The sequence below is a fragment of the Callorhinchus milii genome, unplaced genomic scaffold (assembly GCF_018977255.1).
Source record: "Callorhinchus milii isolate IMCB2004 unplaced genomic scaffold, IMCB_Cmil_1.0 Scaffold2, whole genome shotgun sequence".
In the NCBI taxonomy this organism is placed as follows: Eukaryota; Metazoa; Chordata; class Chondrichthyes; order Chimaeriformes; family Callorhinchidae; genus Callorhinchus; species Callorhinchus milii.
Window position 1 is genome coordinate 118,270,603 of NW_024704743.1, and position 12,875 is coordinate 118,283,477.

General features: G+C 46.2%; 1 protein-coding gene across 4 annotated transcripts in view; it reads right to left on the reverse strand.

Moving 5' to 3' along the window:
* Positions 1–253: 253 nt before the first annotated feature.
* The window catches only part of LOC103179744 (zinc finger protein 521), a 241,460-nt gene continuing 228,838 nt past the window's right edge, over positions 254–12,875 (reverse strand). For all 4 annotated transcript variants that reach the window (XM_042346859.1, XM_042346858.1, XM_042346860.1 and 1 more), the window contains one exon: positions 254–1,334. In XM_042346859.1, coding sequence (XP_042202793.1) covers positions 1,305–1,334 — 30 coding nt within the window. In that variant the 3' untranslated portion in view covers positions 254–1,304. The remainder of the gene's footprint in view (positions 1,335–12,875) is intronic.

The window sequence follows — 12,875 nt, forward strand, 5'->3', positions numbered from 1 at the left end:
CAATTTCATCCGCCCCCTCCCCCCCCCACCCCCCAAATCCATTTCATCTGTCCCACCCGCTCCCTCCCCAACATTTCTCAAATCCGGCCCTCGGCAGCCAAAAGGTTAGACCAACAAGTGAAGCCGTCTGCACACATACCTGCTGTATTGCTGGTTCGTCGGTTTGCTGGCAGAGAAACAAAATACATTCAAGCTTTTTTTTTGCAATAAACAAAAATGGTGTTAGTGTAAATAAGTCGAAGAAGCAATCTAAAATTGTTGAACGTTTGTTTATTTAAAAGGACAAACCCAGATGCTACAAGACTTACTGTACCATGTCAATTTTAAAAATCAAAGTACCCAGTGTACAATATCATTAGCGTGCTTTGGTTTTCAGTCATTTCCATGAACAGTGGGCACTCACTGCGAACGTTTCAAAATCTGCCACAAATTTCACAACGATCTGTAACGTGGCTCCCTTTTCATTCTTACAGGACTTTTATTTATTTAAAAAAAAACACGTTTTTTGAACCCTAACCTGCGCGTCCTATTTTACAGTAGAATAAAGTGTCACCCACACTGTAGTCTTGAAGGGGGTCATGCACTCCAGCGCTTGACGGGTGGTGGGAGAGCAGGGGTGATAGACAGTGGTGGAGGGGAGAGAAAAGGGGGCTTCTCAATGATCGCTGCTTCAATCCTGAAGCAGAAACCATAGAAAACGAAAGCACTCATTGATACATGGGTTTCTCTCCTACTCGAAAACAGTAACTCCAGTAATATCCAGGTTCAGACATCAGAGCAAACACTAATAACAGTTATGTATAAGCATGACTTAATCGAATGGAGGGTTGGCTGTATAGAATTTGTTAAAGAAAAGTTTAAACACAAGGAGCTCCCGATGGGATCTAGAAAGGAAAAAAAAAGCTTGATGTTCATTATACATTACATATACCACATGTATGGCCATGGATTGGTTTTACTAAAATGCCCACAAAAAATACAGTCCATGTTTGTTGGGAACCAGCTTCATATCTGGCACAAAGATCGGTAACATAATGCAATGTGTAACATTTTATATATATATATTATACATATATATGTATATATACAGAAAACTTGTAGGTTGGCTTAAAGTGTCAAACACATGAAAAAAAATCAATAGTTTTTGACTGATGCAAGTTTTTTTTTATATTATATTACAATGCTTTTCCAAAAAATGTCCATCTCTGAAATCATTCCCGTGCAGAGAGTGAGGAGGTGATAAAACTTTTTTTTTAGAAGTTTCGCCTTCCCGAGCTAGCAGTCTGGCACCTTGTTCTTCAGCATTAACTGCTGTGCTGCGTCATTGTATGGTTCTGTGTGTTTAAAAGAAAAAAAAATGAGGAAATTAGGTCAGAAACCAACTTCACAGCTTACGAGACCTCAAAAGCGCTTCACAAGTTGCATATTTCGTATGCAGCCCATTTATTATAATAATAATCTTGCATTTAATATAGTGCGTTATCACATATTCGAGACAACTCAAGGAATTTCACAGAATAAAACTATGAGGTGAATTGACTGTATATTTTCTGGGCGAAACACGGCAGCCAATTGTGCACAGCCCACAAACCGTCGGGGATTCAGTGATCAAGTTATTGTTATTTTTAAAAAGAATTGAAGGGATTATTACCTCCGGAAAAGTGATCTGCCAACTGACTAACAACCAGTTTCCTACATACTGCTAGGTAAACAGAGGAGTAAGGAATCTTGCCTAACCTTTCGCCCTGCCCGGGAATCAAACTCAGATCATTTGCACGCAGCAGTGACTCACAAACATATTTCGAATTAAGAATACCCCTAGGCCCATTTGATCTTATTTCTTCCAGCAATATTAATGATATTAATCGTTCATTTGATACAGCGAAATTCACGTCGAGAGAATTGTCTCAAAGCACTCCATAGGATTTACCGTACAGACTGTACTTGTGGGCACCAGTGTGAGGCTAGGCTGAAAGGCTAAGGTTATTTGGTGAGGGTGGACATTGATGGGCTGTTTCAATTTGCTGGGGAATCGAAAATGAATAAATTAAAGATGTAGAAACATAAAATAAATTTAATGGGGAGGTGATAGATAGATAGTGATAGATCTAACAGGGAGTTTAGGAGGAACTTCTTCACACAGGGTGGTGAGAATGTGGAACTCACTGTGGTTGAAGCAGAGGGCATCAATGAATTTAAGAAGAAACTTGATGCAGGTATAGGAGAAAGGTACAGAGGGGTATAGGAGACGGGAATAGAAGGTTCGTGTGGAGTATAAACATCGGCACAGATGGTTAGGCCGAATGGCCTGTTTCTGTGCCATGTCTCTCTGTGTAACTCGAGACACACATTTTTGTGTGTGATTCCTGTCAAACGGATGCATTTCTTTTCTATTGCAACTGTTGTTCAGTTGCGACCTAGTGAAAGACTGCTGCTGGGAGTGAGTGTGCGGGTGTGTAGTGCACTGCCTGAAGGAAAGGAGGGCTTCTCTGCTGAGAGGTCAGCAGGCGGGTTGCCGAGGAGAGCTAGTGATTGGTACAAGTGCCTGGGCGGCTGCTTTTGGGAACACCGATCCCAGGGGGATTATTTTTTGGGTCTGTTAGCGCTTTGGCTCCTCGAGCCGACCCCATTTACTGTTTATTTAAGACATTCCTCTATCTCTCTCTCTCTCTCTCTCTCTCTCTCTGTCTCTCTATCTCCCTCTCATTCCCGTTGATGATCCTCACTGTTTCACAGCAGCAGCAACTCTGAAGCAGAAACGCTTTGGGTTGCAGCCAAGGCTGGAATGTGGTGTGGGCTCCATTCCAGTTGCAAACCAATTGGTAGCCTCACTCATCGTCTCATTCCAATTGACTGATGGAGGTACTAGAAGGTTTTATGGTTATTACGTACGATCGTCAACTGTGACTGGGCAAACACAGCCCATTCAACTTGTCACTCACTGGCAGGCTAACTATTTCACCTTCATTAGCACTAACAATTAAAGCAGAGCACCACGGAGGGTGCTTGGATCTCGACTGGACAATAAGGACTTGAATGGATTGCAAAACAATCGCCTCCAGAGAAAAACAAGACAAGAGACATTTCAACTGGAAAATAAAAGGCTTGTGGAATAAATCTCATAATGAACGGGCTCCAATTATTCACATCAAAGCTGTGTTTGCTGCAGAAACAGTCACTACATATTATAAAGCGCATGTTTCAATGTAATAAAATGCTCTAAATAGGCAAGTTCTTTTCTTTCTTTCCTTTCTTTCTATCTAAGATGGTGAGCTTCTTTTCGTCAGCAGCGATCGGGGGACAAGCAATTTCAAGGCCTGACACTGACACTCCCGGCTTGGGATCGTTCAATAAGAAATCATTTGCTTTTTGCTTTTAATTTGCAAAACAATTAACCATTGGGGAATTCCTCCCCCCACACCACCACACACACACAAACACATAAACCACAAAGACAGGCATTACGCTGGCATATTCCTTCAATAGAGTGTAATGGACTCCACTACCATGACTGGATATTAAGGTACCTCTTCACACAACGCCACACAATTTGTTGACTAAACATAGAACATCGACATACTGTTGGGCAAGTCTGTTTGACAGCACCAGTTCCTTTTCTGAAGGGCCCTCAATGAACCACTACATTATACACGTTGATAGCTTGAAATGAAGAGAAAGTCTGTCAAATCGTGCTACATTTGGGAGCGCAAAAGAGATGCCGGCTGTCAAGTTAACACATCCTCGGGGGTGTCCAGGGAGCTGCCGGGCTGGAGCTGGGAGCAGAGTTCTGAATCCACTCTTAACCAACGAGCAGCTTTGATGATGTCCGTGGAGAGTGCCAGGGGCTGGAGTGTAAAGACCACCTGACCGGCAGCTCCCAACGCACACGACACACACATACACACACCAGTAAACCTAAGAGCAGCACACACAGCAATCACACCAATCTCCTCTGCCATCTATTCAAATCCCGATTTGTTTTTTTTTCTTATTCACTAATAAATGTATTTATTAATTTAGTTATTTTGTTTCGCCCACAAAATACACGGTCAACCACTAGATAATATGTTCTGCGAAGAGATTTAAGATGCCTTAACGACGTGATAAGGCGCGATATCAAAGGGAAGGATTATTACTACTATTATTATGTGACAACAACAACAACAAAATTACATTTATAGAGCGCCTTTCACGTCGGGAGGATGTCCCAAAGCGCTGAACAATCAGGTGTTGGGGCCCGAGCATGGGGGAGGGATGGTGTAGGGTGAGGGAAGGCAGAGCGGTGGGAGGGAAACCAAAGGCACGGTCGAAGAGAAGGGTCTTGAGACCGACCTTGAAGGAGGCAAGGGAGGAAGCGAGGTGAAGGGACCGTGGTCTGGAGTTCCAGAGCGTGGGGGCAGAGAGGCTGAAAGCCCGGCCACCGATGGTAGGGCGGGTCGGGCGGGAGACATGGAGCAAACCAGAGTCCGCTGAACAGAGGGAGTGGGCAGGTTGGTAGGGAGTCAGCAGGTCAGAGAGGTAGGAGGGGGCAAGGCCATGGATGGCCTTGAAAGTGAGGACGAAGATCTTGATGGGGTTGCAGAGCCTGGCGCGCGAGAGTACACGAGCTGCAGATACAATTCACAGAATCATAATTTATAATTAATAATAATACTCCTCACATTTGATATAGTGCCTTTCTTTCATATTGGATGTCTCAAAGCACATCACAGGAATTTCCTGTAAATTTGGACCATTCGCAAATCCAATCTTAAATGGAAGTTGGTTAATCAAAGTTAATAGTCCTAGGCGTCAGGTTCGACCCCCAATTATCCTTCCTCCCCCACATCCGGTCCCTCACCACTTTCTTCCACCTCCAACGCATCACCCGTCTCCGCCAATACCTCACTCCAAGAGCCGCTGAAACCCTGGTCCATAACGCCTTTGTTCCCTCTCGGCCAGACTATTCAAATGCCCTCCTCGCCGGTCTCCCCTCCACTACCATCCATAAAACTCAGGTCATACAAAGCTCTGCCGCCCGCATTCTTACCCGCACCAAACTCCGCTCCCCGATCACCTCAGTCAGTCCTTGCCAGACTGCACTGGCTGCCTGTGCCAGAGAGGATCAACTTAAAGATCCTCACCCTTGTATTCAAATCCCTCCACTCCTCTGCACCCCCCTATCTCTCTGACCTCCTCTCTCCTCAAAACAGTACCCATTGCCTTTGTTCCTCTGGGTCTGGCCTCCTCCTCGTCCCCAGAGTCCTCCGCTCCACCCTCGGTGCCTTCAGCCACTATACCCTGAGACTCTGGAACTCCCTTCCTCACTCCCTTCACCTCTGCCCCTCCATTCCTATTTTCAGGTCTCAGCTGAAGACCTTTCTTTTTGATCGCGCCTTTGGTCACCTTCCTCCCCCTCCCCCTGGCCTGGCCCCGGGATCCGTTACTGTGAAGCGCTCTGAGACGCCGTCCGGCGTGGAGGGCGCTATATAAATCCAAGTTGTTGTAGTTGTTCCTTACATTTTGATATAATAATAATCCTTCCATTTGATATAGCGCCTTATCATGTCTTTGAGACGTCTCAAAGCGCTTCACAGAATATGCTGTAAAGTGAAATGACTGTGTATTTTGTGGGCAAAACATGGCACAGCACAGCAGTGCACAGCAGGTCCCACAAACAGCCGTGGATTGAAGTGATCAATTTTTTTTTAAGTTAAAGCTATCTGCCAATCATCTAACTTCCGGGTTCCTATTTACTGCTAGGTAAGCAGAGGCATGTGGAGTAAAGAAACTTTTCACACGCCGGGAATTGAACCCAGGTCTCTTGCTTGCGAGGCGAGTACTCTAACCACTGAGCTACAGGCCTCCAAGTTCTTGGAAAGATTAGATCCATGGAGAGTTGGTTTAGAATTAGGAGCCAATGGATGAGAGTTCAACCAACAGATACCTCTACAACAACAACAACAAATTACATTTGTATAGCGCCTTTCACGTTATGAGGACATCTATATACATTCAACACACACAACCTCTCCCTTTAAAGATTATAACAATAATGAGCCTTACACCTGGTACAGCGCCTTTCACATTGAGAGGATGTCTCACAGTGCTTCACAATATATACTGTAAAGTGTATTTTGTGGTTGAATGTGGCAGCCAATTTGGGCACAGAAATGTCTCCCAAACAGCATTTTGAGCAGAACGAGATACAAAGCCAATTTTAACTGTCACTGGTGAATGACGGTGACACAGAAAGTCTGGAGGGCGGGACAAAGCTTTAGAGGGTGTGTTGCCTGTTACATATAGTGTTCGAATACTGCTTGTATCCCTCCTTTTCATAAGTCAGAGCGGAGTATTCAAGCAGCAGAAACGACAATGTTAAACTCACGATCATAAGTGGGAGTCTCTATATCTTTTCTGGTTACAGTCACTGCGCTTCACAGTAAAGCCCTGCTAAGCACTTGGAGATGTTTCGACTATGTGATCACCATGTTTCAAAATATCCAAACCAGACTGAGAATATCATGCATGCCCCCGACACCAATTTATATGCCCACATGTGAAAATGTTTCACCCCATCCATTAGGGCTTTGCCTTGCAGGGTTAATAGTAGATGAGCGGGAAGAGTCCCTGTCTCCAGTCACTGGTCTGCCCTTCCAAATCCTGCCAATGAGCCAGGTTGGCTGCGCTGTCAGCAGCATTGCCCTGGAGTACTGTGGACCTGCCTGGCGCAGGAATCGGGACTACTCAGACCGCCACAAAGGGTTGACTCGATTCCGACACTCCGTTGCCAAGTACATCACCCGCAAGCTTACCTCCCACCCAAAGACAACAATCACTAGCTGGACAAGAAGGAGCTACACTTACAAACAAGAGAGATGAAGACTGCCTTGGAAACAGCTTGTTCTAAGGAGGTTTTCAGTAGTGTTAATGACAATTTGCACTTACGTAACGCTCTTCATGCTGGATAACAAGGGAAAATCGGAATTACGCAGCGCGGGTCCTGGAGATTTAGGAAGCAGACGAAAGAAAGCTGAGCTCTTGATTAACACACTCGGTACTTTTATTTTTTTTAAATCACGTTTGGACACACTGAGGCGACAGATTCCGAGTCAGCTCTCTGAGAGCTTTTCCCCCTTGAAGGGCGCTATTTAAGTGCAAGTTGTTGCTATTGTTCCAGTCAAACTTCCTCTCTGATGTCTGTGACGAATGCCCAACATATAATAATAATAATTATAATAATAACCATTGCATTTGCTATAGCACCTCATCACGCAGTTACATCTCAAAGCGCCTCGCAGAATATAATGCAAAAGTAGATTGACTGTTACTTATTTTGTGGGCAAAACGTGGCAGCCAATTGCGTACAGCAGTGTCCCACAAACAGTGGTGGATTGAGTGATCAAACGATTTTGGGGAGAGGGAGGAATTATTAAATGGCATTATGAAATGAAAGATTATTAAAAAGGGATTATGAAATGGAACATAACCGTATCCAAATTGCCAGGAGTCAGTAATGTGCCGGGCTGGTGCGATGCTTTGGAGACCAAGTGTTTACATGGCTAGACAATTGCGGGAAAAACACTCTTTTTTTCCTTCGCCATTTGAACCGACAGAGGACCATTGAGAGATCTGCCACTTTGTGTCACATCTGGGAGGATCGTCAAGAACTCCCCCCCACCCTCCCCACCCCGAAGGTCGGAAGCGCTAATGCACTCCTGAGTGTCAGGTTAGCTGGTCGGAAGCTCACTTCACTTATTTTTCATCCAGTAACAAACTGCTCTTAAGAAAAACGTCCTCTCCCCCCCACCCCTACCACCACAACCTTAAATAAAACATCTTTTTGGGACTCATCGGTAGGGAATGCTTAAGTAGTTGCAAGGTTTCTTGGCTGCATCTTGGGTTTGAGTCACTCAGTTGGTTCCTACTTCTCCCTGCCAGAAAGCCCCTCATTTCTCCCTGCGTGTGCCTCAGATGTTAGTGGATTAATGGCTCCTTGCTTCCCTTGGCAGTAGAGCGATGCTGTTCATTTTCATATTTAAATTTTTTTAAAAATCTGCTTTATAATGTGGTGGTGACGGTGGTGGAGGAGGGGAGGGGAGTGCTGCAGATAAGACATAGAATCATAGAATCTTATAGAACAGAAGGAGGCCATTCGGTCCATCGTATCTGTGCCAGCTCTTTGAAAGAGCTATCCATCTAGTCCCACTCCCCCACTCTTACCCCATTGCCCTACACACTTTTCCTTTTCCAGTCCCTATCTAATTCCCTTTTGAAAGCTACTATGGAATCTGCTTTCCCCAACCTTTCAGGCTGTGCATTCCAGATCGTAACAAACCTTTAAGATGTCTTGATGAGGTACTGAGCGCCAAATCAAATGCCATGATCATTATAATCGATGTGGGCAATTCTTTCACTTTCCTCCGGTTATTACCACCCTAGCCGTTAAGGCTTTGGCTTTGCAGGGTTAACAGGAGCTGAGTGGGATGATTTCCTGCCCCCAGTGACTAATCTGCCCCTCCAGGTCCTGCCGATGATCCAGGCTGGGCTGCGCTGTCATCAGCAGCTCCCTGGAGTACTGCAGATCTGCCTGGCGCAGGAACTGGACTACCGAGACGGTCACAGAGGACTGGCTCAATTCCGACATTCTATTGCCAGGAACGTCACTCTGGAGCCAGTTCAGCTCCAAGGTGACCCCGTTTGCTTCCCCTCTCGAGTGAGAGAGAGAGAGAGAGCGAGAGAGCGGGAGCCCCATTCCAGACATGGGAAGATTTCCTGATGTGGAATGCTCAGCTTTGTGCACCACACCGGAGGTGGCGTCAACAACCCTTCCTATGCATTTGTGCAACACTCACGACGTGACAATCTGGAAGTTGGTCATTTTTCAGCGAAGGAAGCTGGCTGGTCAGTGCCAGAAGCTAGAAGCGTAAGGAATACACTTTCAGTTAGTATTGAGTCCTTGACAAAAACGTTTTGGTGGAGTTTCCCTGCACTATTTTGTGTTCAGGCCTATGTCCTTACCAATAGAGGTTACTGAATAGACATAAACAACAACAACAACGTGCATTTATATACCGCCTCTCACTCAGGGTAATGTCGCAGAATACTTGGAGCTTCAGGACTTGGAATCACATGGTCTAAGCTCCAATGCAGCAATGGGAGGCTGTTGCATTGTTGGAGGTGCCATCCTTTGGATGAGATGTTAAATCGAGGTCCTGTGCGTGTTAAAAGATCCCATGGCACTGTTCGAAGAGAGAAGGGAGTTTCTTCCCTGTGCATTAAGCACAGCAAGCTCTGATTCCCCTTTCCTCCCCCCTCTCTCCAGCCCTGTGTCATTAAGGGATGGCCTTTGTCTCGGCTTGACTGACATCAGCTGACTCAACACGGACAGAGCGTAATGAATCCGGGCCGTTCCAGGTTTGTGTTGTTCAGTTTCACTCTGGCAATGGATTTACCAACCAAGCAGTGACACAGCATAACAAAGCCTCGGTTTCTGCAAGACCCAAGGCAATCAGACACCATCTGGGGATCAAACCCAGTACTGTGTGCAGTGGTAAGCAGAAAGCTAAAGTCAATTTACAGATTGCTCTATTGATAAATGGTGCATAATATGCTGAGGTACAAACAGCAGACAAAGCTGCTGACTTTAATGATAATACTAGTTGTATGTCAGCCTGGCGCAGTGGTTGGTGGGTTCAAGCCCCACGTGGAATCACATAGTCTAAGCTGACACTCTAATGCCACGCTGGGGCGGTGTTGAATTATCAGAGTTGCCGTCCTTTGGATGAGACGTTAAACCGAGGTCCCGTCTGTCTGTTCAGGTAGACGTTAAAGAGCCCGTGGCACTATTCGAGAGAGAAGGGAGTTTCTCTGTGTCCTGGCCAACATTCTAGCAAATAAAATTGGTTATTCAATCCATGACTGTTTGTGAGACATAGTTGTGCGCAACTGGTTGCCGTGTTTCGCCCACAAAAAATATAGTCACTGCACTTTACAGTATATCCTGTGAGGCGCTTTAAGACATCTCACGAGTGAGATCAAGTGCTATATCAAATGCAAGGATTATTATTAATATCATTCTTATTAATAATAATCCTTGCATTTAGTGTAGTGCCTTATTTGTTGGGAGGGCATCCTAATGTGCTTCACAGAATATGGGGTAAAATTCAATCACTGTATTTGTAGGTGAACATAGCAGCTAATTTAGTGCACAGCAATGCCCCACGAAGAGCTGTGAAACAAATCATCTATTTTACCTGGTGATTTGTTTCACAGTTCTCTGTGGAACATTGCTCCCTTCTCTCTCTGAGAAGTGCCGTAGGGATCTTTAACCACAGGAAGACGGACCCTGTCTCATCCGAAACAAAAGACAGCACCTCCGATAATGCAGCCCCCCAGCCCTCAGCACTGCATCGGAGTGTCATTTTAATTATCCTCAACCGTAACCAGAGGAGGAACAGACGGACAAATTCCTGATCAGTATCGCGCCACTCATAACTCCAAGAGTGAACCCCTTAAACAAACACGCTCAGGCAGCACTCATAAGACATGCGGCAGGCAGTCAAGTCAGTCAGTTAGGTTAGAGTGACATTTTCTGCTAGCAGATGGGTGATTAATGAACCAGTCACTCATGGGTACGCACGTGGCGTGGCTAAAGTCACCAAATTGTTTGCCAAATTGCACCATTACAGGCTGAGTGTGATGTACACAGAGAGAGTCCTCTTCACTGCTACAATCTGGCTAAGCACTGCATAGAGGGGGCTGAATTCAACATAAATTCACCAATGACTGGCGGGGAGGGAAGAGGACAGGAGAGGGTTGGTGAGGGGAGGGTGGGGGGGTGCGTGGGGGAGGTGGAAGTTGGAGCTGAGATATGGCCTGGATAACGTGAGCATGTCACATTTTTGACTGTGTTGCCCCCTCCCTCCCCCTCCCAAATGTAGGACGGATTGGAGTGACAAGCTTAAGCCAGTCTCCTTGCTTCCTGTTCTCCTTCAAAATATTAATAGTGGCTGGCACTGGGCTGACACAGTGCCGCAGAATTACCATCGCCCTTTTATAAAAAACACATCACTGCAGGTCCTCTCTTAGCAGAGGCAATCGGCTTCCGACAGACAGGATAATAAGTCTTTTGACCTGCGTAGATCTTCGACCCATTAAGGTTATTCGTGTGTGGATGACTTAGAGGAGATGGCTGCAAAGTTGCTGCATTTTATCCTTAACCCGCGAGAAGAGACAGAGGGAGGGGAGGGAAGGAGAGGGGGAAAGTGGGGGAGGGGAGAGAAGGATGGAGGGAAGAAGGAAGGGGGGAGAGAGGGAGGAGGGAGGGGGTGGGGGGAAGAAAGGTGGAAGCGTCTTTTAAATGTGTCTGCACCATTCCCCAAAGACGTGGAAGGTATTCTCGCTGCGGGCAGTGAAGGGACAGACGCTGTAGCCTTATTAATGAATGCAGACCATTATGAGACTGGCTGGCTCCTCTACTGCTCCCAGTAGCATACATTGTACGTGACTGAAAATGCCAGAATATTGACACAAAGCAAGCCGTGCACCTCCAAGGAAAATTACTCCGTGGATATAATGTTGGCTCGTAACAGCTATTAAGAGAACTAAATACAATCCTCGGGGATCAAGCTGACATGTACTGTATTCTACCTCTCTCCAAACACTCGGAGAATTCCTTTCTGAAGGCGTTCTCAAGGACAGCGTTCAAAGGACTTTTGTGAGCAGTCGACGAGGTGTTGGTCTGCCTGCAGCTTCCAGTATGGGCAGTCTTCCCTCCCGATCAATACCAGTGGTTTATGGTGGACTTACACTTCTTCAGGTTTTTTTGTACATTAAACTCGCTCTGAGAGCGCCTTCGATTAACCCAATAAATGAACTTTTGCTGCTGTTTCTACTGTGGACAGAAGACTTTGTATTTGGACAGCGCCTTTCACTTCAGGAGGTGTCTTGATGGTGCTGGATGGATGGATGGATGGATGGATGGGCACCTGAGCTGGAGGAGAGGGAGGGGCGGAAGGCAGAGTGGGAATGGGAAAGATGACCGAAAGCGCAGTTGAAAAGGAACATTTTGAGACACGCCTTGAAGGAGGGGAGGGAGGGAGGGAGTCAAAGGGACTCAGGGATGGAGTTCCAGAGAGCGGGGGCAGAATAGCTGAAAGCCCACCCGCAGATGTTCTTGAGATGGACGGGGAACATGAAGCAGGCTGATCTAAGGGAGAGGGCCGGGAATGCTGTAGTTGGAGGTGGGGGTGGGGGTTGCACAGGTAGAGTGGTGGTGTGGGGTGGGGGTGGGGGGACGAGACCATGGATGGATTTGAATGTGAACAACATTGAACATTTGTCGAACAACATTATTTTTCTACGTGAACAAAAAAAAGCAAAGTAAGAGTCGCTGAGCCAAGCTGAAGACATTCCAGCTCACAGAGGCGAATGTGTTCACAGAACATAAGGTTTAGCCGCCATTGGTTAATTAATAATAATAATAATCCTTCCGTTTGATATAGGCTCTCAGCATGTTGTCGAGATGTCTCAACGTGCTTCGCAAGATGTAACTGCGAAGAATAGTTTTGCTGGTGCGGGTGGCAGCCAATTTGCGCACAGCAATGCCCCACAAACAGCCTTGAAGTGAACGATCGGTTTTTAACTGGGGTATGGTTGGACAGTCCCCAGGAGAAACTCCCTTCTCTTTTCGAGTAGTGCTGTGGGGGGGATCTCTGACCTGAATAAGCAGACGGGGTCTCGGTTTAATGCCCCATCTGAGCACCTCTGACCATGCAGAGTTATCCTCGCTCACTACGGCATCGGGAGTGTCAGCGTCAACTATATGAGTTCAAAGTCCTGATGTGGGGGCTTCTGACTCCGAGGCAAGGGTGCTACTAACTGAGCCAGCCAAC